Source organism: Lepisosteus platostomus, chromosome 9, assembly GCF_059453375.1.
Source record: "Lepisosteus platostomus isolate fLepPlt1 chromosome 9, fLepPlt1.hap1, whole genome shotgun sequence".
Classification (NCBI taxonomy): domain Eukaryota; kingdom Metazoa; phylum Chordata; class Actinopteri; order Semionotiformes; family Lepisosteidae; genus Lepisosteus; species Lepisosteus platostomus.
In genome coordinates, this window is record NC_142619.1 from 54,375,487 (window position 1) to 54,397,149 (window position 21,663).

At 48.7% G+C, this 21,663-nt stretch overlaps 1 protein-coding gene across 2 annotated transcripts in view; it reads right to left on the reverse strand.

Moving 5' to 3' along the window:
• Nucleotides 1-475: 475 nt before the first annotated feature.
• appl2 (adaptor protein, phosphotyrosine interacting with PH domain and leucine zipper 2) overlaps nt 476-21,663 on the reverse strand; it is a 37,280-nt gene continuing 16,092 nt past the window's right edge. The window contains exons 9-21 of one of the 2 annotated variants that reach the window (XM_088645638.1): nt 21,505-21,587; nt 20,948-21,106; nt 19,577-19,765; nt 18,713-18,755; nt 17,404-17,460; nt 15,418-15,509; nt 14,527-14,691; nt 13,186-13,238; nt 12,070-12,244; nt 10,399-10,435; nt 9,717-9,863; nt 8,986-9,033; nt 476-4,260 (exon numbers count right to left, since the gene is read on the reverse strand). In XM_088645638.1, coding sequence (XP_088501764.1) covers nt 4,129-4,260; nt 8,986-9,033; nt 9,717-9,863; nt 10,399-10,435; nt 12,070-12,244; nt 13,186-13,238; nt 14,527-14,691; nt 15,418-15,509; nt 17,404-17,460; nt 18,713-18,755; nt 19,577-19,765; nt 20,948-21,106; nt 21,505-21,587 — 1,380 coding nt within the window. In that variant the 3' untranslated portion in view covers nt 476-4,128. The remainder of the gene's footprint in view (nt 4,261-8,985; nt 9,034-9,716; nt 9,864-10,398; nt 10,436-12,069; nt 12,245-13,185; nt 13,239-14,526; nt 14,692-15,417; nt 15,510-17,403; nt 17,461-18,712; nt 18,756-19,576; nt 19,766-20,947; nt 21,107-21,504; nt 21,588-21,663) is intronic. The other variant, XM_088645639.1, reaches the window with a different exon arrangement.

Below are 21,663 nucleotides of genomic sequence, written 5' to 3' on the forward strand. Positions count from 1 at the left end.
GCATTTTATAAGACTAATCTTCTTTGTGCAGCTTTTCTAGAACGTACTCATTTTTTTTCAGTATAGATCATCAGGGCCTCGTCTAAATTGCAATTTGCCTAAAGTGCCTTTGAGTTTTGGCCCAGTTACAGGAAAGTTAAGAAAACTCACAGAACTAATTCTTCTGCTTGAATGACTACATTCATTTTCCAAAGGCAATGGCTTTTTTAAATTAAACTGTAAAACTTGGCTAATAAAACACTGATTTTCATGACCAGAATTTTTACTTCATTCAAAGATGAAAATTGTGGTTGATGCCTAATTTTTAAGGAGGCCATCCATTCCCACAGTATTGTAAATAAAGTGCTAGGGTCAGCTGCTACACCTTTTCATTTTTATTACCTCTGCTCATTTTTGTATAGCTGAATGTCCATATATCATCAATTTAAAGTACGGTATATTGTGACACTGAAAGAACACAATTAGGCATGCATCATTATGAGAAAAGAATGCAACTTTAATCATTGAGTAGAAAAGCCATTTACTTTTATTAAAGGTTACGAATTAAATGAGTTCAGAAAATAATGCTGTATGTGCAAAACATTGCAAAAACTACAGCCCCTGTCTTTTTAAACGTGACAAAGGTTCTTGTGAAAAAATACTAAACAGAAGAAGCATTTTTGTGAGATACAGATTTAGCAATAAGTATTTTGTTGAGCATGGAGTCATTTTCTATAACTAAAACTGGATTTTGTTTTCCTTTTTATAAATTTCCAGACCCGATAACACACAAGCGTGCATTTCTGTGAAGAAAAATTACAAAGCAAAAAGACAACAGCAACCTCTCCCTGTTCATTTGCCATCCTGTCCCTCATAGCAGGCCAGAGAGAACATCTCTTTTATAGCTTGACTTGTAAACAGTTTAATCATGTCTAGTGCTCCTTCATTATATAAGCATTTTAAGCCATGTTTTAAAGTGCTGAAAAGTGTACTTCACCATGTACTTATAGGTAACCCCTTAAGCACAACCGATACCTAAAAATAGTCCCTACAACAGGCTGAGGACATGTTGCATCTTCAACAAGCCTTTGAAAAGCTGACACATGCAATAAAGGAAGCAGGGAATTAAGAGAACTCTGCACCCTCTGGCCACAGTTTCAAGGCAGATACTACAGAGCCTATTGGGAATCCATCTGCTTTCTCCTTAAAGAGTGGGGAACTGCCTTCCTGCTGTTATTAGGAGTGACGAGGACATCAAGAACTGAAGAAATGTGCTTCAGCGATTATTCGAACTACCGCCCTTCAGCTCAGCACTCTAAACTGGCTCACGCGGCGTGGAATGACAGCAAGCCCATGCACATGACGAAGGGCCCACTTCTGAAAGCTGAGAAACTGCACTGGGGCACAACAAAGACTGTTCTTCCCGGCAGTATGAAGGAAAGAAAACTCCCCGTGCATTGCTTTAAAGTCACTATAACAAAGAAAAACAATTGATGATCGATTCAAAAACACAAAAATGATAGGCTGCAATGGAACAAGTAAAGGTTTCTTCCACTGCTGAAGAGAAAAGAGACACGTGTCGGCTGTGGAAACACACCTGAAGACTCCACAGCCGCAATGTTGCGTCTTTTTTCCTTTCTTCATGGAATAAACCTTAACGCGTTACTAAGAAGCAGAAAAAGAATCGGTTGCACCCGGTGCAGCCTTCAGTTTCCAGAGGCTCGGACTCATCTGGGCACTGTGCCAGCTTGGGAAAACCTAACCCTGCCACCTCTGCGGCCCTGGCCGCCCATCAAACTCATTGTCTCGGAAGTGTTTTCCCTTGAACAATATTTGTAACGTTATTAAAAAAAAAAAATTAGCTCTGAGTCGATTCCAGTGGGGAATTCCAGTACGACTCTGGCCGCTGTTTCTGTATTTTATGTGCTGTACGTAGAAGCGAGTTTTTTCAAGGCTTTCTTCTCCCACGGGAAGAAAATCAGCATGCGGGGATTTTGGAAAAATTCCTAGGATTTATCTGGAGTTAGAGCCACTAGAGAAAACCCCGGACTTCTCATGAGGAGGAAATGGTGATGACGGTACATTTGATTCTAGTGCAGCTCAGCTGTAACATTCCACTTCCTTCAGTCGAGGCAGAAAAGCACTACTTCTTGCCCTCAATCCATGCATTTAATTCCAAATCTCTATCTTCAGATCACAGATTTGCTCCGGTCTCTCCAAGCCCTTAGAAAACGTCCTCACTGTACTGACACGCACTCAAGGGAGAGCTGAAACAGTATTGCTTTGTATTTCTGAATGCCTTTACTGTCTGAGCAGCCTAGTGGGGATTTCGCATATGTGGGGTTAACAGAGCTGCGTACCTTAAGTTTCGGTGCTACGTATGATGCAACCTACTATCTGATCACACGAACAAGCTGCCAACTGCGCCAGGATTAATCTGGCTGTAATGTAATGAAGACTGAGAGGATTTTGTGTACGAGCAAAATATATTTTACATGACTACAGAGAGTACAATAAAATGAAACTGCATTATTCTTGAAAAGAATAAATCATGGTATGATTTATCCAGTGGCAACTTTTATTGACATACAATGCCTTGAAAAAGAACTCAATTTAAAAACGGTCTTCTGATGATGACTTTCGAACAGAGAGCTGTCTGACTTTAAAGGGAGGCGGGAGTCAGAGAAACGATACTGTGGCAGCTGAGCCCAAGAGCTCGGACTACAGACTCACGTTAGTGGGTGTACAGTAAGCTACACAGGGGAGAAGAGGGACTGTCCCATGGAAAGTATTCCTATAGTTTATCTACTGTCCTCTTAAAATCCTAACTACTGAAAACATTCTCTTAAAGGACTCAAAGGTCAGTTTTCACAAAACGTTTCACACAGAAAAACAAACTGTTTCTCCTTTAAGGAACAGAGCAAAAGGTATATTTTTGTCACAGAGCATGCGCCTTGTTTTGTAGGAGCCTGGAGAAGGCTAAAACAGTGCGTTTCTTTTCTTTACCTTTCGTGGAATGAATTTGTACTTGTTTCTTTGTTCTGTAGACGAAGTGCACGATCAAATAATTCTTTATTCATTTTACTGAGCATGTCCACATTTCTCGCTTCTGAACAAACAGCGCCAACACCAGCTGTGTAGTAGATAATGCTGTTATGAAAATAGGCCAGAATTTGGGAAAACCCACAGTAGAAGGTTAATCAGTCATTCTCTTAGGTGCTCAATTACATAATTTTCAGTAATATACTTTAGAAATGCATTATTATTATTAATACTGCACCATGATAGCACTTTCTGGACATTGTGACTTGGCATTTAGTTACGTTAAAGCCAGTAGCTAAGGACATCACATGCTCACGTGCTGAGATCGATGATTTTGCCTCTTAAACAGCCACTGAGAGAAGTCTGTAAACTTCAGCCAGCCTTAAACAGAGGTCAAATGGTCAAGTTAAAAAAAAAAACATTTAAACCTCTTCTGTCTTCATGTGACAAAACACAAGATTATCCTTCAATACATTTTATCTCTGTTTACATGTAGCTCTACAAAATGAGACATGATTTGAAACTTGATAACAGTGCAATTCATTTCAAGTTGATGAACAGGAATCAAAAGATGACACTACTGTTATTGTTAACACTGAAGACCAGTCAAACATTTTCTTATCAGCCATTTCTCAACAGAGGGACAGACAGGAATTATTCAGGGCTCCCCCAAATCCAGTTCTGGAGGACAAATGATGGTCCATCTTTTTCATCCAAACAGCACCTCATTTATTATGAAAACTATAATGCTGCACACTGTGCACTTGCCTCCCCATTGTTTTAAATCTGTCCTTCATATACCTTTATGATTTTAATAAGTGTGCATTTTAAAATAAATGATAAAGGATTCAGGATATACTAAAGTGGGACATTAGGATCTTTTCCATCCTTTCTGTTTTGAAGTCAGTAAATGGTGTTTTAATGCAAAAACAGTGAAAAATGCTAATTTAATAAAATGTCCGTTCCATTAAGGGCATGACTGAGTAACGTGCTTGAGGGCCCGACAGTAACGGATTAGGATCGGAGGTCGGCGGGGCCCTAAGCTCACTGCTTCCCCCGGGACTGTGGCAAGGAAACACTGCTGCAGAGGCCAGGGCCCCCCGTCCGCTAGGCCTCGGACTCCAGCTGCGCCCGCGCCCCGCTCCGCTCCGCGTCTGCAGGGTCAGTGTCCAGCAGCAGGAACTTCCCGTCGTTTGTGAACGGCACGGACTTCATCAGCTGGGCCAACGCCTCGGGGTCCTGCGGACACACAGCAGATATCGGACAGTGCGTGACTAGGTGCATGATACGTTCTGTGTTTTTGCACTACTGTTATTGAGATCAACAGCACACAGCAGGTATCTGTCGCTGCTCGGTCTGCGGGCACACAGCGGGTATCTGTCGCTGCTCGGTCTGCGGGCACACAGCGGGTATCTGTCGCTACTCGGTCTGCGGGCACACAGCGGGTATCTGTCGCTGCTCGGTCTGCGGGCACACAGCGGGTATCTGTCGCTGCTCGGTCTGCGGGCACACAGCGGGTATCTGTCGCTACTCGGTCTGGAGGGACACAGCGGGTATCTGTCGCTGCTCCGTCTGCGGGCACACAGAGGGTATCTGTCGCTGCTCGGTCTGCGGGCACACAGCGGGTATCTGTCGCTGCTCCGTCTGCGGGCACACAGCGGGTATCTGTCGCTGCTCCGTCTGCGGGCACACAGCGGGTATCTGTCGCTACTCGGTCTGGAGGGACACAGCGGGTATCTGTCGCTGCTCCGTCTGCGGGCACACAGAGGGTATCTGTCGCTGCTCGGTCTGCGGGCACACAGCGGGTATCTGTCGCTGCTCCGTCTGCGGGCACACAGCGGGTATCTGTCGCTGCTCCGTCTGCGGGCACACAGAGGGTATCTGTCGCTGCTCGGTCTGCGGGCACACAGCGGGTATCTGTCGCTGCTCCGTCTGCGGGCACACAGCGGGTATCTGTCGCTGCTCCGTCTGCGGGCACACAGAGGGTATCTGTCGCTGCTCGGTCTGGAGGGACACAGCGGGTATCTGTCGCTGCTCGGTCTGCGGGCATACAGCCGGTATCTGTTGCTAAGTCTGCTGGCACACAGCGGGTATCTGTCGCTGCTCGGTCTGCGGTCACACAGCGGGTATCTGTCGCTGCTCGGTCTGCGGGCACACAGCGGGTATCTGTCGCTGCTCGGTCTGCGGGCACACAGCGGGTATCTGTCGCTACTCCGGCTGCGGGCACACAGCGGGTATCTGTCGCTGCTCGGTCTGGAGGGACACAGCGGGTATCTGTCGCTACTCGGTCTGCGGGCACACAGCGGGTATCTGTTGCCGCTGGTCTGCGGGCACACAGCGGGTATCTGTCGCTGCTCGGTCTGCGGGCACACAGCGGGTATCTGTCGCTGCTCAGTCTGCGGGCACACAGCGGGTATCTGTCGCTACTCCGTCTGCGGGCACACAGCGGGTATCTGTCGCCACAGTCTGCGGGCACACAGCGGGTATCTGTCGCCACTCAGTCTGCGGGCACACAGCGGGTATCTGTCGCCGCTCGGTCTGCGGGCACACAGCGGGTATCTGTCGCTGCTCAGTCTGCGGGCACACAGCGGGTATCTGTCGCTGCTCAGTCTGCGGGCACACAGCGGGTATCTGTCGCTGCTCGGTCTGCGGGCACACAGCGGGTATCTGTCGCTGCTCGGTCTGCGGGCACACAGCGGGTATCTGTCGCTGCTCGGTCTGCGGGCACACAGCCGGTATCTGTCGCTACTCGGTCTGCTGGGACACAGCTGGTATCTGTCGCTACTCGGTCTGGAGGGACACAGCGGGTATCTGTCGCTACTCGGTCTGCGGGCACACAGCGGGTATCTGTCGCTACTCGGTCTGCTGGCACACAGCGGGTATCTGTCGCTGCTCAGTCTGCGGGCACACAGCGGGTATCTGTCGCTGCTCGGTCTGCTGGCACACAGCGGGTATCTGTCGCTGCTCGGTCTGCGGGCACACAGCCGGTATCTGTCGCTGCTCGGTCTGCTGGCACACAGCGGGTATCTGTCGCTACTCGGTCTGCTGGCACACAGCGGGTATCTGTCGCTGCTCGGTCTGTGGGCACACAGCCGGTATCTGTTGCTAAGTCTGCGGGCACACAGCGGGTATCTGTTGCTGCTCGGTCTGCGGGCACACAGCGGGTATCTGTCGCTACTCCGGCTGCGGGCACACAGCGGGTATCTGTCGCTGCTCGGTCTGCTGGCACACAGCGGGTATCTGTCGCTGCTCGGTCTGCTGGCACACAGCGGGTATCTGTCGCTGCTCGGTCTGCGGGCACACAGCGGGTATCTGTCGCTGCTCAGTCTGCGGGCACACAGCGGGTATCTGTCGCTGCTCAGTCTGCGGGCACACAGCGGGTATCTGTCGCTACTCGGTCTGCGGGCACACAGCGGGTATCTGTCGCTACTCGGTCTGCGGGCACACAGCGGGTATCTGTTGCCGCTGGTCTGCGGGCACACAGCGGGTATCTGTCGCTGCTCGGTCTGCGGGCACACAGCAGGTATCTGTCGCTACTCAGTCTGCGGGCACACAGCGGGTATCTGTCGCTACTCAGTCTACGGGCACACAGCAGGTATCTGTCGCTGCTGGTCTGCGGGCACACAGCGGGTATCTGTCGCTGCTCGGTCTGCGGGCACACAGCAGGTATCTGTCGCTGCTGGTCTGCGGGCACACAGCAGGTATCTGTCGCTACTCAGTCTGCGGGCACACAGCAGGTATCTGTCGCTGCTGGTCTGCGGGCACACAGCGGGTATCTGTCGCCACTCAGTCTGCGGGCACACAGCAGGTATCTGTCGCCGCTCAGTCTGCGGGCACACAGCGGGTATCTGTCGCCGCTCAGTCTGCGGGCACACAGCGGGTATCTGTCGCCGCTCGGTCTGCGGGCACACAGCAGGTATCTGTCGCCGCTCAGTCTGCGGGCACACAGCAGGTATCTGTCGCTGCTGGTCTGCGGGCACACAGCAGGTATCTGTCGCCGCTCAGTCTGCGGGCACACAGCAGGTATCTGTCGCCGCTCGGTCTGCGGGCACACAGCGGGTATCTGTCGCCGCTCGGTCTGCGGGCACACAGCAGGTATCTGTCGCTGCTGGTCTGCGGGCACACAGCGGGTATCTGTCGCCACTCAGTCTGCGGGCACACAGCAGGTATCTGTCGCCGCTCAGTCTGCGGGCACACAGCAGGTATCTGTCGCCGCTCGGTCTGCGGGCACACAGCGGGTATCTGTCGCCGCTCGGTCTGCGGGCACACAGCGGGTATCTGTCGCCGCTCAGTCTGCGGGCACACAGCAGGTATCTGTCGCTGCTCGGTCTGCGGGCACACAGCGGGTATCTGTCGCCACTCAGTCTGCGGGCACACAGCGGGTATCTGTCACCGCTCAGTCTGCGGGCACACAGCGGGTATCTGTCGCTGCTCGGTCTGGAGGGACACAGCGGGTATCTGTCGCTGCTCGGTCTGGAGGGACACAGCGGGTATCTGTCGCTGCTGGTCTGCGGGCACACAGCGGGTATCTGTCGCCACTCAGTCTGCGGGCACACAGCAGGTATCTGTCGCCACTCAGTCTGCGGGCACACAGCGGGTATCTGTCACCGCTCAGTCTGCGGGCACACAGCGGGTATCTGTCGCTGCTCGGTCTGCGGGCACACAGCGGGTATCTCGACCCTTAACACATACGTGCTTCGATGAAGTAGTTTAGAGGTCATTTGAAATAAAATTCCCAACACCCTGTAGCTCTCAAGGACCACTCCTGTTTATAATCAACCAATTAATTTAATAGACTAATCAAAATTCACCAGGTTTCAAAGTCTTTACAATTTGCTGATATAACGGAAATTTACATGTTTTAACATAGAATGTCAGCAGCATTCTTCTTACTTCCTGACCTTTTTAAATCGCCAGTTATTTCACACTACATACTCACATGCAGTCGGGAATTGCCACCTGTGCAGTTCCAGCTCATCTCAAAGCCAGCCCCTCGTACCCACATGGGGAGAATGCCCTTCCACCCACTGACTGCTTCATCTCTTGACCCATCCTGGCCCTGGAGGGCCAACGTGCCTGCAGGTCTCTCAGGCTCCACAGCTCAGGAGCTGGGAGAAGCTGTTCAATTGGTTCAGTTACATCAGGAACCAGCTGGTGCAGCTCATTAAGAGCTGAGCTGGAGTGAAAACCTGCAGACACATCGGCCCTCCAGGACCAGGTCTGGACATCTCTTCTGTCATTCGACAGGCGCCTGGGAAAGCACAGGGCTCGTGGGAGAGCTCTGTCTGATCCAAGTGGCAATGATGCACCAGAGCTCGAAGGTGCCTGCTCACAGTCAGCTAGTGACCCAAACCAGTCACGCAGTGAGTGCCTTTTCTGGCTGCTTTTCAGCCTGATCACTTCTGCCTTTTTATATGGCTTACTGGTAACTTACACATTTGTAAAAATCAAGGGAGTTTATGTTAGAATTGTACAAATTGTACAAAACGTTATAGAAAAGATATTGCTGCTCTGGAATCACCTCAGCAGAGAAGAGCCACCGATACATTCTGAAGCTTAAGGGGATGTCCTAGACTGACAAGATGAAGGAGGTGAACCTCTTCAGTCTTGAGCAGAGAAGACTGTGAGGGGCCCGACAGGACAATAATTAAAATCCTTCAAAGGCCAACAAAGTCAAACCAGCAGATTTCTTCAGAATAGACAGTGAAATGCAAGTTGGAAGGCACAAGTGGAAGCTCTGAGGAAGTGCATTTATAAACCAGAAAACAGGTGACACCTCTTTAAACAGCCTTGTGAGAGTATGAAACAAGCTGCCCAGCCGATAGTCTGTCTTCTTTCTAGAAGAGCTGGAGGGGATCCTTGGTACTATTAGCTACTAAATATCAAACGTGCTCTACAGGCCAAACAGCCTCCTCCTGTTTGTAAGTGCTCTTATGTTGGCACACAAATGATAAGTTGTTTTACCTTTTTAGCCTCTGTGATCTCTTTTCCCAAGCTTATGGTGTAACATATCTGTAAAAGAAATAGTTAAGACATGTCAAGACCAAGTCCTTCTACAGTTCACTGTTGCCGGCCAGGCACTAAAAATTCTGTAGATAAAAGATCTGTCTCTCAAAGACAGAACCACCCCCGTCTTAAAGTGCTGTGAGCTAAAGGGGAACCACAGTCCCAATCTCCCAGACCGGCCCTTAAATCTCGGTATCAAAGTACTGCAAGTCGCCACGTTGCTGGAAACTAACATTCGAGTTCCCACAAATCGCGACATGACGCGGCCCTTCCTGCTCACTAGTCACTGTAACGACGAATGTAACGTGATGTACGAGCAAATAAGCACAGGTTGTCCAAAGTGATCTGCATGCAGAATCAACCAGTAGTATTTATTGGCCAAACCCATCTTGAAGGCAAGAGCAACATTTCTGTATTCACAGGCCTGCTTGTTTACAATGCTGTAGGGCCGCTTCACCTCACCTGACGTTTTGTTGCCTCGTTCTGAATCGCAGAACATGGCGCAGCACAGAACCAGAACATTCGTCTATTTTGTGATGTAAATTGGAGGTTTTACAAGTTACTGTGTACATTTTTCTGTTGTCGTGGTTTGAAATGCACTCGTCAGTGCTGATAACTCTCTAGCCCAGGAATGGGAAAACAGAACTGCAGTTCCCTTTTGATGCCCCCAGCCAGGGTGCGATGGGTACCTTCTCCCCCTCGGTGTTGCTCTCAAACACGAAGGCGCTGAGCGTCGGCTCGCTATCCTCGCCCGCCCCCGGGCCCTCCACCACGAAGCCCATCAGCCTCCCATTCTCCTGGTGGGCCGCAAACTGGGTCACGTCCTGCAGCTGGAACTGCGCCGGGCAGAGACCCCGAGGGAGGGAAAAACATGGTCACCGCAGATTCGTTTCTGCAACACTGCTCTCATCTCTAAAACTGCACAGAAGCTGATGTATACTGAAATAACAACTGCACTTATGCAGTGTAGCCAAACTGATATGTTGGGGGAAACGTCATTGTATGTTGCGCAGTTTTTGTGTTTAGAAGCATGAGAAAATGTGGTATCACAAACTTTACTACAGTAATTTCAGTCAATCTTACTATGCACATTCGCTTAGACCAGGGGTCTCCAACCCTGGTTCTGAAGCGCCACAAACCCGTCTTGTAGGGCACCTCAATTGATCTGTCTTTTAAAGATTAGGAACTCTTTTGAGGTACTGATCAATGAATCAAATAATTTCTTCCATTAAGAGAAATGGTCCTTGAGCTCTTCTGATTCAGAGAACAAAAATGACTCAATAAAACCAATCCTTTTCTCAGCCCATCTCTTTTCCCACTTATTTCTTACCATACTACCTCTGCATAGGATGTAGATGTTAAGGCACTTACACTTATTCTGGTAACTTGCGTCTGAGGGTCGATTAGCCTATTGGGAAAAAAAGAGAGAAACAACACATATCTTAATATCTCAAGTCACAACCTTGTCAAATCAGACTGCGGAGTCTTTGCTCATTTACAACACAATTGTCAGCGGCACAATTTAGTTTTGCTTGTACAGGAATCAGGCAAGGCAATTCAATACATCGTAAGTGGAATATTTCTCCCACTGCTTCCAATCAGTCCGGTAGATTTGTTCGAAACTGAGCTGTTGAACAAGCTGCTTCGGGATGTATTTCAATAGCTCTCCTCCGACCAGGAGACAGGTAAACATGCAAGAAGGTACTGATGAGCAAAGGGCATCCCTACTGTTTTACTCAGCTTTATTAACTTCACTGTAAATGACTAAGACCAGCATATAACAAAATAAACAGCGACTGGGCCATTTCTAGTGAGGTCATTCGGCCAGCCTTCACGGGAGAGGACAATCACACCAATCTGGGAACAGACATGCTAACGTGGAGAGGATCCGAAGAGAGAAAAAAGGTGATAGGAAGACTGAACAGGAGCTGAAGAAGGAATATCATCAAACACTGTCCTCCTCTTCTCTTGCGCCACGAGAGGGTGGCCTCTTTCAACACCAGATTCTGCCCAGGTAATCTGAACTCTCGAGTGCCAGACTCTGAATTTAATTGAAGAACAGAGCTTGCGGTCATATTTGAAAATTCCTATCTCCTCTATTGTGGAATCTGCATTCTGTTTAGGATCCATTTGATTTATTAGGATGCAGATTCACTCTCTATGGGTTTGCAATGTGTTATTGCAATGTGAATTACTGGACTCTCTGTGTCTAGGTAGGTAGGCCTCTGATGTAAACTGATTTGCAAAATATCTGTGTAAAGCGTAACTTGTGTAAGTCATGTATTTATACAGTTGTGTTATTTATTTCTAATATATTTGTCTTATTTAAGTTTGGACCTAGTTGCTACTGTTTTGTCAAGCTGTGCCAGAGAATACTAGAACATGTGCAGTGTTACGTTCTGCAACCTCTGCCTTGAGGGTGTGAAATTATTCATCTTCATTACTTGCTTGCGATGCTGCGATCCGATTGAATAACCGCTTCATTTTATACTTCTGCGACGCCTCAGTATTGTAACAGTAATGCTGATCCAAATGACAGGCACAACTACGGTAAGTGCGTCAGTGAGGAAGAAGGTCTGTACTCAAGGAAAAAGGAGACGTTATTGAGAAGCCACTGGCACGACTCTTTTACCAGTCGGTCAGGACAGGGGTAGCACCCAGGGACTGGAGGATCGCACCCTTAACAGGGCTCACAGAGCTGAAGCCGACACCCTGGTGTCCTTCTACAAACAGCTGGATGAGACCCTTGCTTAACCACTTGCTTAATCACTTAACCACAAACGACTACAACGGAATAGATGGGCCAAACGATCTCCTCTAGTCTCTCTCACTGTTCCTATGTTCTTAAGATGGATGAGTGTGTCTGTGAACGTCAGTGATTTGTTTCACATGAAGCCATTCATTCAGCAGAGGCTTTCATCATCTAAGCGACCTGTGAGCCAAAAAAAGGCCAACAGCTGCCGCCCAGTCACGTGTTATCCGAGGGGCAGCGGAGTCTCCGTCCCCACCCTGGAGCTCCCTGACCAGTCCCGGCGGGCTTACCGCAGGCTGCTGCTGGTGACCATGAGGTGGGACTCGGAGGTGCGGAAGATGTTGTGAATGGCCCGGGCCGCCAGCACCTGCCGCATGGCCTCGTAGATGACCTCCTGCGAGCGGGCAGTCCGCACGGCCATGGAGCCCAGGAACCTCACGGCGAACACCTGCTGCAGGAGCGAGTCTGCCACGAGAGACACGCCGCGTCACTGGGCCGCCAGCGCCCTCGCGCGCTATCGGGGGCGCTCCCCGCGGAGCTGCGCTCCGATTCTGCTTTCTGTCCAAGAGCTGTACCCGCAAGGCATCTGAGCAGGGCCGTTGCTGTGTCTGGGCAAGCCCAGCTTTCAGACAGAGGAAGCGTGTTTGAATGTACACCGGAAAAGTCATGGTTCTGACTGCTAAGGTTTTCTGGAAGGGAATATTGAAGAGGCCATCTTCCAGTGCAGACTTGGAGGCTGGAAAAATCCATGTCTGGGTTTCAACACATATTGATGAGCCTTAAAAACGTTTAAGCGCAAACAAAAGCTTTAGGTGGTTTAAGACAGACTAACTCTGAAGACCGCACTTCAAAAGCAGAAGATATTTATACGGCATTCCTAATACAGAACACGAATAACCACGGGTTCTCAAGCAAAGATTACACTTGGTAACACTGCGCTGGATCAACAGATTTTACACCAGTCCACAATATTCTTATACTGTATTATAAGTAATATGAAATTTGGTAAATGTCTAGACTGTGTTCTTTAAAAACTACCCCACCACAACCCCTATTAGAATTCAGATGCATGTTCTGATACATCCCGGGTTTTCCAATGGCTTGCAGACAGCATTTCATGAACATTAAATTAAATAAAGGTATTTCATATTACTGTTCAAGTGCGCAAATTGCTATACAGCCTCAAGTCGCAGCTTCTGCTGCCTGCATCTCATAAAATCTGACGTGGATCAAACTGCTGCTGTAGGAGACTGGGCCTGACCCGTTCCTCTTAAAGCACGACCTGACACTCCAGTTCAGCAGCTGAGCAGCTGTGCTCTGTACAAACAGGGCAGACCGGTCTCTAACCCCAACACCCCCAGTGGATGGAGGCTCAGCCCTGCTATCTGGCCACTGAGCGCACTCACCATGAGAGTCACTGGAGCTGTCCTCTTCTGTCTCTCCAAAGGGGTTTGTGCGTCTGTGGAGCACAGGACAGTAAACTGTCAGCAAAGTGCAGGTTCAAAACCGCCACTGCAAAATAGCAGCACAATACAAGCTAGAATTCGGCAGGAAGAGATTAATAGTTATAGTTTGTCTTGAAACCTTTTTTTTTTTTGCCCAAGGCTTGTTCTATATCGTGTGACATTACTCGGGGAAGCAGGATCTATTTGGATGGTCCTTCCTAAAGTACTGTACAGTCCTCTTAAAGGGGACCTGCAGTGCGACTTTCACATTTTGGGGTTAGAAAGAATCAACACGACGAGTGCATTTCTAACTGATATAACAGTACAATGTGCACAGTAACATGACCTCCAATTTACATCACAAAATAGACAACATTTCCAGGTCATTATTAAATTGTAAACAAGCAGACTTGTAGATGTATGTCTTTTAATCCAACAGAAATGTGGCTTTCAATTTCGAAACAGTTTTGCCCACAAATACTGCTTGCTTGTTAACTCTACGTTCAGATCAGGCTGAAACATTTCTGCGGTGAAATGTCTACTCACCCTGCGGTCCATGTGGGTCCTAATGCCCCAGTATAGTGACGGGGACACTATACTGTAAACAGGCGCCGTCCTTCGGATGAGACGTAAAACCGAGGTCCTGACTCTCTGTGGTCATTAAAAATCCCAGGGCGCTTCTCGAAAAGAGTAGGGGTGTAACCCCGGTGTCCTGGCCAAATTTCCAATTGGCCCTTACTAATCATGGCCTCCTAATAATCCCCCTCTATGAATTGGCTACATTACTCTGCTCTCCTCCCCACTGATAGCTGATGTGTGGTGAGCGTTCTGGCGCACTATGGCTGCCGTCGCATCATCCAGGTGGATGCTGCACATTGGTGGTGGTGGAGGGGAGTCCCCATTACCTGTAAAGCGCTTTGAGTGGAGTGTCCAGAAAAGCGCTATATAAGTGTAAGCAATTATTATTATTATTATTATTATAAGACTGAAGATTGTCTATGGTGGTGCTGTGAATTCTCTGACACACAGAGCAGGGGCAAAGCGGCAAAGAAGCCAATATCAAATTACGACAGGTCTATAACCAGCGCTCTGACCTGTCTCTGACCTGAAGTGCAATGGCAATGGACACATTCCAAAACAAGGAAAAAGGAGGGTTATTTTCCATTCCTAAGCATTCCCCCTTTCAATCCGCGTGTTGGACATCACCAAGCAGGCAGTCAGACGGTGAAGATCTGAGCCCCATGGGGTTGCCCTGGAGATAACATGGCATTTCACGGCAATATATGGATTCACTGTACCTACCTCCCTCCCCCTCCTCTGTTCTGATCCATGAATTCGGAAGCCGGGAGCATGAGGTCAAACTGGATGGGGGTCCCAGGGGCGATCAAGTTTTCCGGTTGGGGGGGGGCTTCGGGGAGTTTCTGGGTGCTCACAATGGGCGACTCAGCAGCACCGAGCTTGATCCTGCCATTCACCACCAGGACAACAAACACTGGAGCGTCACTGCCTGTCCGCGTCACAGCCCGCGTCCGGGCAACATCTACAGACACGCAGGTCCCCAGCAACAAGGACTTCGAGTGAAAACCCCGGCTGTGCTGCAGGACCCCCGACACTGGGATGGCTGTCTGGGGAGTGGTGCTGTGTGCCCCCAGAGCCCGTCAAAAACTGGGTTTGAATGCCCTCGCCTCATGGCTGCCGTGACCCGGATTTCTCTGGCTGTTGCCTATCGGTCACTGAAGTCACTTTGAAGCAGCAGGAGGAATCTAGAGGGAGAGAGCGTACCAGAGCTCTGCACGGTGACACCCAGCCCTCTGCAGTCCAGACAGTGCGGAGCTCTGCTGTGACACAGGAGCTGCTCTTGTCTCGCAGCGGATTTCTCCCCTGGCTACAGAGTGGAGCTCTGTGGCTCTGGGCCTGAGAACAGCCACACTCGAACCCTGGCAGGGGCAGAGCAGAGCTGCACATGTTACCTGCTGGCTATGGAGGGGCGCTGTACGCACTCGGAGCCCGTGAAGGACTGGGATTGAGTCCCGGTAGGGCCAGAGCACTGCCTGGCTACGGGTCACCTGTGGTGGAGTTATCTGCTGTCTGGGGAGGGGCGCTGTATGCACTCGGAGCCTGTGAAGATCGAGACTGAAGCCCGGCAGGGGCTCGGAGAGCTGCGCTCGTCACACAGGGGCTGGGGGCCCTCACCTCTCGGGCTGGAGGCTCTCGTGTCTCTTCTCGAAGCTGGTGACGGGGGTGACCGCCTGTATGGCTGTCTGGTTCAGTCTGATAGCCACCGCCTGGAGACCCCGAGGAGAGGGAGAGAAAGCAGACATTACTGAGTCAGTGGCTTTGAACGTATGGAAACGGACTTGCAAGCAGAAAGAAAAAGTCCGTTTTTAAATCCACTCTCATGACTGCTCTTCGCTGATATTCTGGTGAATATTTTTTTCATTTTGGGCACCACAGTGTCATGGCATCTGCTGCCTCACAGCTCTTCAATTCCTGCCGGGAGAATGTTCTGTGTGGAGTCTGCATGTTCTTCCAGTGTGGTTTTCTCTTGGTACACTGGTCTCCTTCCTTCTCTCAATGACATGCTGCCTAGATTACCTGCGTGTCTGTAAATTGTCTCCGTAGGCCTTGCAAAAGAATGTTGTCTCACCCAGAGTGTGACCTGCCTTGTGCCCTGTGGGTCCCGGATAAGCTCCAGGTTGCAAACATCTGGGATACTTAAATTTCAGATATTTGGTTGTTCAGTATTTCATTGTTTTGCTGTCTATTATCTTTTGTTCCTTAATGCTGTAGGGCATCACATGATGTACTTCATTGTACAACTCTGTAATGTTCTGTTTTTTAAAACAGATAACTCTGAGGAAAGAACACAAACATGAACTCCCTTTTTATTTAAGTAAAAATGTGTTCTTGTTTTCTTTGTGTACACTAATCTAAACCTGCTCGCCAACAGCAGGGTAGAGAAAATCGCTGTTCTACAGACTGAACAGAGAAGTCCACTAGAGGGCAGCAGAGCTCCACAGTTCCTGCTTCATCGGCGCTCAGACCATGCTATTCTCATTCTCCAGTAGCTCACCTTCTCCAGTCACGCTCACAATTATTTCAGAATGGCACAATCCACATTTATCCTTTATTCGTCTCCCTTTGCACAGCGAGTTCAGCCTTTCAAGATTTCACAAGCTGTGTGAAAACCAGTCATCATTAATTCCTGTCTGCTTGAGGACACGTGTTCAACGGAAATGACGCTCGGCCCCCGCTGTAAGTGCACAGCCAAGCAAACTGCAGCTCACACAACCTGGAGCGGCTCAGATCGCTGTGCAAAGGGAGTGTTTGTGGACATCCCCCTGCATGCCCCAGAGGGCACCGATTGTGAGCTGGTTTTGGGTTTTGGATTAGAGTTCTCCAACTATGGAACCCATATGATCAAGTACTCCAGAGGAGCTGGGTGTCTCAAGTGTCACAGCTGACGTGCTTTTCCCTTGATTTTCCCCACAAGCCTGAAGGAGGGGAACAGCAGTGAGGAAGAGGAGGGAGGGTGGAGTCCCAATCCATCATCCAGTCCGGGGTTTCATGATAATAAGGGTCACTGCACATTTTAACCTTATTAAATTTTGTTTTAAAAAAAAAAAGATTTGATTTTAAAAGTTTTCCTTCTTCTGTAACAGCCTGATCCCCAGGGGCCACCAGATGACTCCTTGTGGGCTCATTATCTCAGCTCGCGGGGGATTTGACCTCAATAAGAATACTGCCAGAGTTATTTCATGCTCCCTGCATTCATTAAATGTTTCGCATGACAAATACGGCAATACTACTTTTTTACAGCTAGGGCAGGTCATCTATTTCTGATCCCTCTTTCTGGAGCTTTAAAATTTCTAGCTAATTAATCCCTCGCCATAAAAAAAGTGTTCAATTACATGAAGAAAGCAGCACTGTAGCTCCCGAAAGTTAAGCTGTTATAGAACACGGGCTCAGTCGTGTCTATTGGATGAACACAGACCGAGCTGGCAACACACAGGGACAAAGCAAAGATGTCAGGATACACGGGGCTGAGCCGATCGGTGCGACGCCTTGTTCTGCAGATGTCCGAAGTTGTGTGGCTGAGTGCCTCATTGGCCGAAGTGCCGTGTTCCCTACTTGTGAGCCCTGTCAGGCTCCCTGGTTTCCACACAGCGGCACACTTGCCTCCGGATTATCAGTCAAGTAGATCTGTCTGGAGATGTTGTTGAGAGCGCATATCCACTGCAGAGGGGAAAAAAAAACACGGTCGATACGTCAGTGTTCACGTAGAAACCAGCACCCAGCACAACAAAAACTCGAAAACGTTAGTGCTTTTTATAACAAGCCAATTCCCAGAAATCAGTGCAAGTCCAGAGTATCATTCAATATCCGACTGCATTTCAATCTTCAAGGCATTGGCCGATACCTTAACAGAACATCACGTTTTCAGTTTATGAATTACTAGGTCTTCGAGGTGAAGAAAGGTGTAAGATGTGAAAAGGGGGTTAACTGATTTCTTTCTGCACAAAGACTTCTTGTGGCACAAGACATGCCATGCTTAGGCACCTTCGAGTTATGGCAGGGATGGGAGTTAATTGATGTGAAATTCCAAGTGCAAGATAAAGACCCCCTAACTAAGGAAAGATAAAACCGACCATCAGAAGTGTTCAAGGCCTTGGGAATGTCCGAACACAGGTGGTCCTCCATTACCATGGTAACAATTTGCGTCGGAAGCAGCTGAAGTTTGCTATATAAACTGGAAGTTTTGGACCTATATTTCGAACAATACTTTGGTGTTATTGTTCCTTGCATGCACTAAACTCAGCTGTTTAAACTTCATCTCAGGTTCCAGAACTTATTTGTCTGTTACTACAGAGGTCAATTATGCCTTTGATAGCAATCCAGGGTACACCACCCACAGCAAGGATGCCTCATTTTGCTTTCTGTTATTTTTTTCTGCTTTATCGGTAATAAAAATCAGTGGCTGACTTCTGCATTCTCCAGACACAAAACTTGCGTACAGTGAGGGCAAAGCTCTCCAATCTGGTGTCAGCTCGGACTACAATGATGCCAGACACTTTATTCATGTAGAAAGCTTCATGCTGATCCACATTCCAAACAAGAGCTCTGTACGCATTTCATGAGCCACAACATCCCTCAAGGACTTAGTGTACTGGAAAATATTTCTAGAGTGCTTTAGTCATGGTAAATTGGGCCACCCCCCTGCAGAGTGAGGAGGGACCAAGGGGCAGCTGCAAGATGAAATGGGAAGGAGAGAATGGGCTGACCGATAGTACTGGTGGTGTTTTTAACTTGAGGACAGCTCTGGCGAACATGTGTGAATACATGTTAAAAACCTCCCGGGCGTCTCTACTCGTTTTCAGTGGGCCCTGATGAAGTGAATAATTGTTAAAAATAAGAAGAGCATCGCTTTAGTGACGCACACATTTTTAAATAGAAATAATTTGCAATATCAAAACATAAAAAGAGATACCTCTTCATATTCTTTTTTGCTTTCCGCTTGAAGGATGATAGACCTTGAACAAAGAGAGAATGAATGAAAATGTTTTTCATTGGCAAAGAACCTAGGGTAAAAAAAACACTTAACACTTAAAAGACACAAATTTAAAGCCTTCACAAAGTATGAGAAATAGGCACAGTACCTTTTTAACAAAGATTACAGATGAGATTAATAAGTGAGGAGTGAGTGCAGTTCTTTCTGGTCTCTGCGCCTGACCTTTCAGGACCTGTTTCTCTCTATCTAACTTCATCCGAGTATTTTTCTTTTATGAACAGATAAACCAGGCTGCTAATTTGTGAGAGCTCAGATTGTAAGAAAGGTGCTGTTTGCCTGTGCCTGGAATGCAGGATAAACGTTCATGATGAAAACCTACGACAGAGGAGGCCGGCTTGGTCTGTCTGTGTGGATGAATAATTAAAGGCAGGAACACAGGAGGCATGAATGGGTGAGGAAAGAGGAGAGGACTACCTGGATGGAAGAAACGGGCAGGTCGACCTGCAGCCTCAGCTGAGGGCATTTAAAAGTGTAATTAATTATTAAAAAACGGATTTAAAGTTCATTCAAGAAAAAGGAGACAAAAGAAGTAATGAATTTCGACGATGAACCTGCACTGAGGATATTTAAAAGCTGGGTTACAATACCCTCTGCCCCACATTTGTTAAATTCTTTTCACATTTATTTATACGTTCTGGATGCTGAACAGCTCCGATTATACCACTTTCTGCTCAGGAAGTGGCTGCAGTAGCAGTGGGCTCCCACTCGGAAATGCCCCACCCGCCCGCTTCCGGTACGTCGCTCTGGGTGAAGACTGCCGGGTTCGGCGGCGGTTTACCGTACGTTTTACCCGTGGGGGAGGTGATCTGGAAGCAGTATCTCCTGTCCTCGCACTCCACCGCCATCACGGAGCTGTTGTCGAGATCCAGGACCAGGCCCCCCGCCACGGCGCCTCGCGGCTGGCACATCAGGTTCCCTCCCTGGGTGAAGAAGTACAGCCGGTCCCAGGCTGTGGTCACTAGGCCCGTCTTACTAGAGGAGGCAAAGCACAGGCCTTGGGTTCTTCACTGCGGCGTCCGGAGAGTGATTCATTACAGACGATGCTGTCGGTCACAGGACTGTACTTTACGCAGCTGAAAGAATGATTTAAGAGGGGCCTATGCACTACAATACTGGATCGTCTGTAGATTAATTCATGTCAAAGCCTTAGTCTGGAGTCTCAACTGAGCAACAGAGCACAGGCTCCCTATCTTGTGTAAACAGCAATGATAGAATGAGGACCTCAGATGGGATTGCCATGGTTACCTCTTACCCAGGGGGGGGCTGTTGTTTTCACCCGCTCCAAGCTTAGAGTATAACTTGGAGCGGGGTTTCGGAACTCCTACAGCAGAACGACATCCAAAACTAAACTGATCCTGAAACTCAGATCACACCCTCCCCCTTCTCTCAACGACAGACTCATCTCCTTCTAAATCCTCTCTAGTCATTTGCAGATTTCGGCTTTCCTCCTGTTCTCCCTGAGTGGGGATACTCAACAGACAGAAATATTAGTCTAGTGTATTCAAAAATCTATTACCAGGATCACTATCTTGTGTTACAATGCACAAGTAATGCTCTTGAGGGGCTTAAAAGGAAAGTTCTGTTGCTGACAACTCAGCAGACTCCTATGTGACCAACAGTGGGACGCGAAACAGAGGGTACAAGTGGAAACCATGCTGAAGTGCATAGAACTGTGACAGTCAAAAGCACATATTTACGCAAAGGGTTGTGGGAGTGTGGAACAGGCTACCTAGCCACATTGTTGAAGATCTTTCAAGAAATGGCCCGGATGAGATTCTTGGATCACTTAACTACTAGCGCCAGAAGAAGCTACACAGGCCATGTGGCTTCCTCTCCTTCGTAACCACGTGTCCAAATTTATTTTAAGCCATCAGACTCCTTTTGTTCTTTGAAGACTTTGCAGAATGACCGTCTGCTCGATATAAAGAAGAGCTTTTTGGATCATGTTCACCAAGTCATCACGCAAGAGGCCTACCCAGTCGTGTATATACAAGATGTGCACCCCAGCTGGAAAACAGTGAGGCAGCAGGGCACTTCACTGTCAGCGAATTCACTGCCCCTGCCTTGTCGTGCCTTGACGTCGTACAGCACTTCACCGCCACACAAAACCCCCAACGCGCCCGAAGCCAACCCGAGCGGTCCGGGCGGCCTTACTTCCGGATGTTGAGGTAGCCGGCCTTCTGGATCAGGGTGCGGTTGACCGGGGGGTTGGCGGAGTCCTGGTCGGGCATGTAGACCGTGTCCTCCACGGAGAGCAGGTCCCTTTGAGACAGCCGCATCAGGTCGGACTCCGAGTCCAGCTGGGCCTGGATACTGCCAGAGACGCAGGGAGGAAAATCCTACATCAGCTGCGCCCCCTCTTACACTGGAAGCAGACCGGCCCGGAGTTCACTCTCCTTGGAGAGCTGAGCACTGTTTTCTAAGCTCTCTGGCCAGCAAGTCGCTGCATTCATGTTGGTAGCCAAAGGCTGCTGTTTAAATCTATAAGCTGCTATCGTAAAGCGACTCACTATATCACGCCGCTGGAGCACTTGAAATATTTCAATATTAGAAGACTACAAAGGCTAGGAATATAGGAAAACACACAATGTTATTGCTTAAATTTGCAAAACTAAATAAGCAAACGAGTAAAGAAAAAAAGAGGGAACTGCTGTGCACTGGATTTAAGGATTGCATTTTGTGGAGTCGAGACTGGGGCTGTGGGGCTTTACCTTTGAGTCATGTTCGAGACAGACGTGAGGAAACTGTCCATTTTCTTGGAAACCAGGTCCATGCCTTTCCTGAAGAAGCACACCTGGTGGGACACAGAAACAAGCATCAAGCACCAGCCAGCGACTCTGCTTGCCTGGATAACTCTAGCCTTCCCAGAG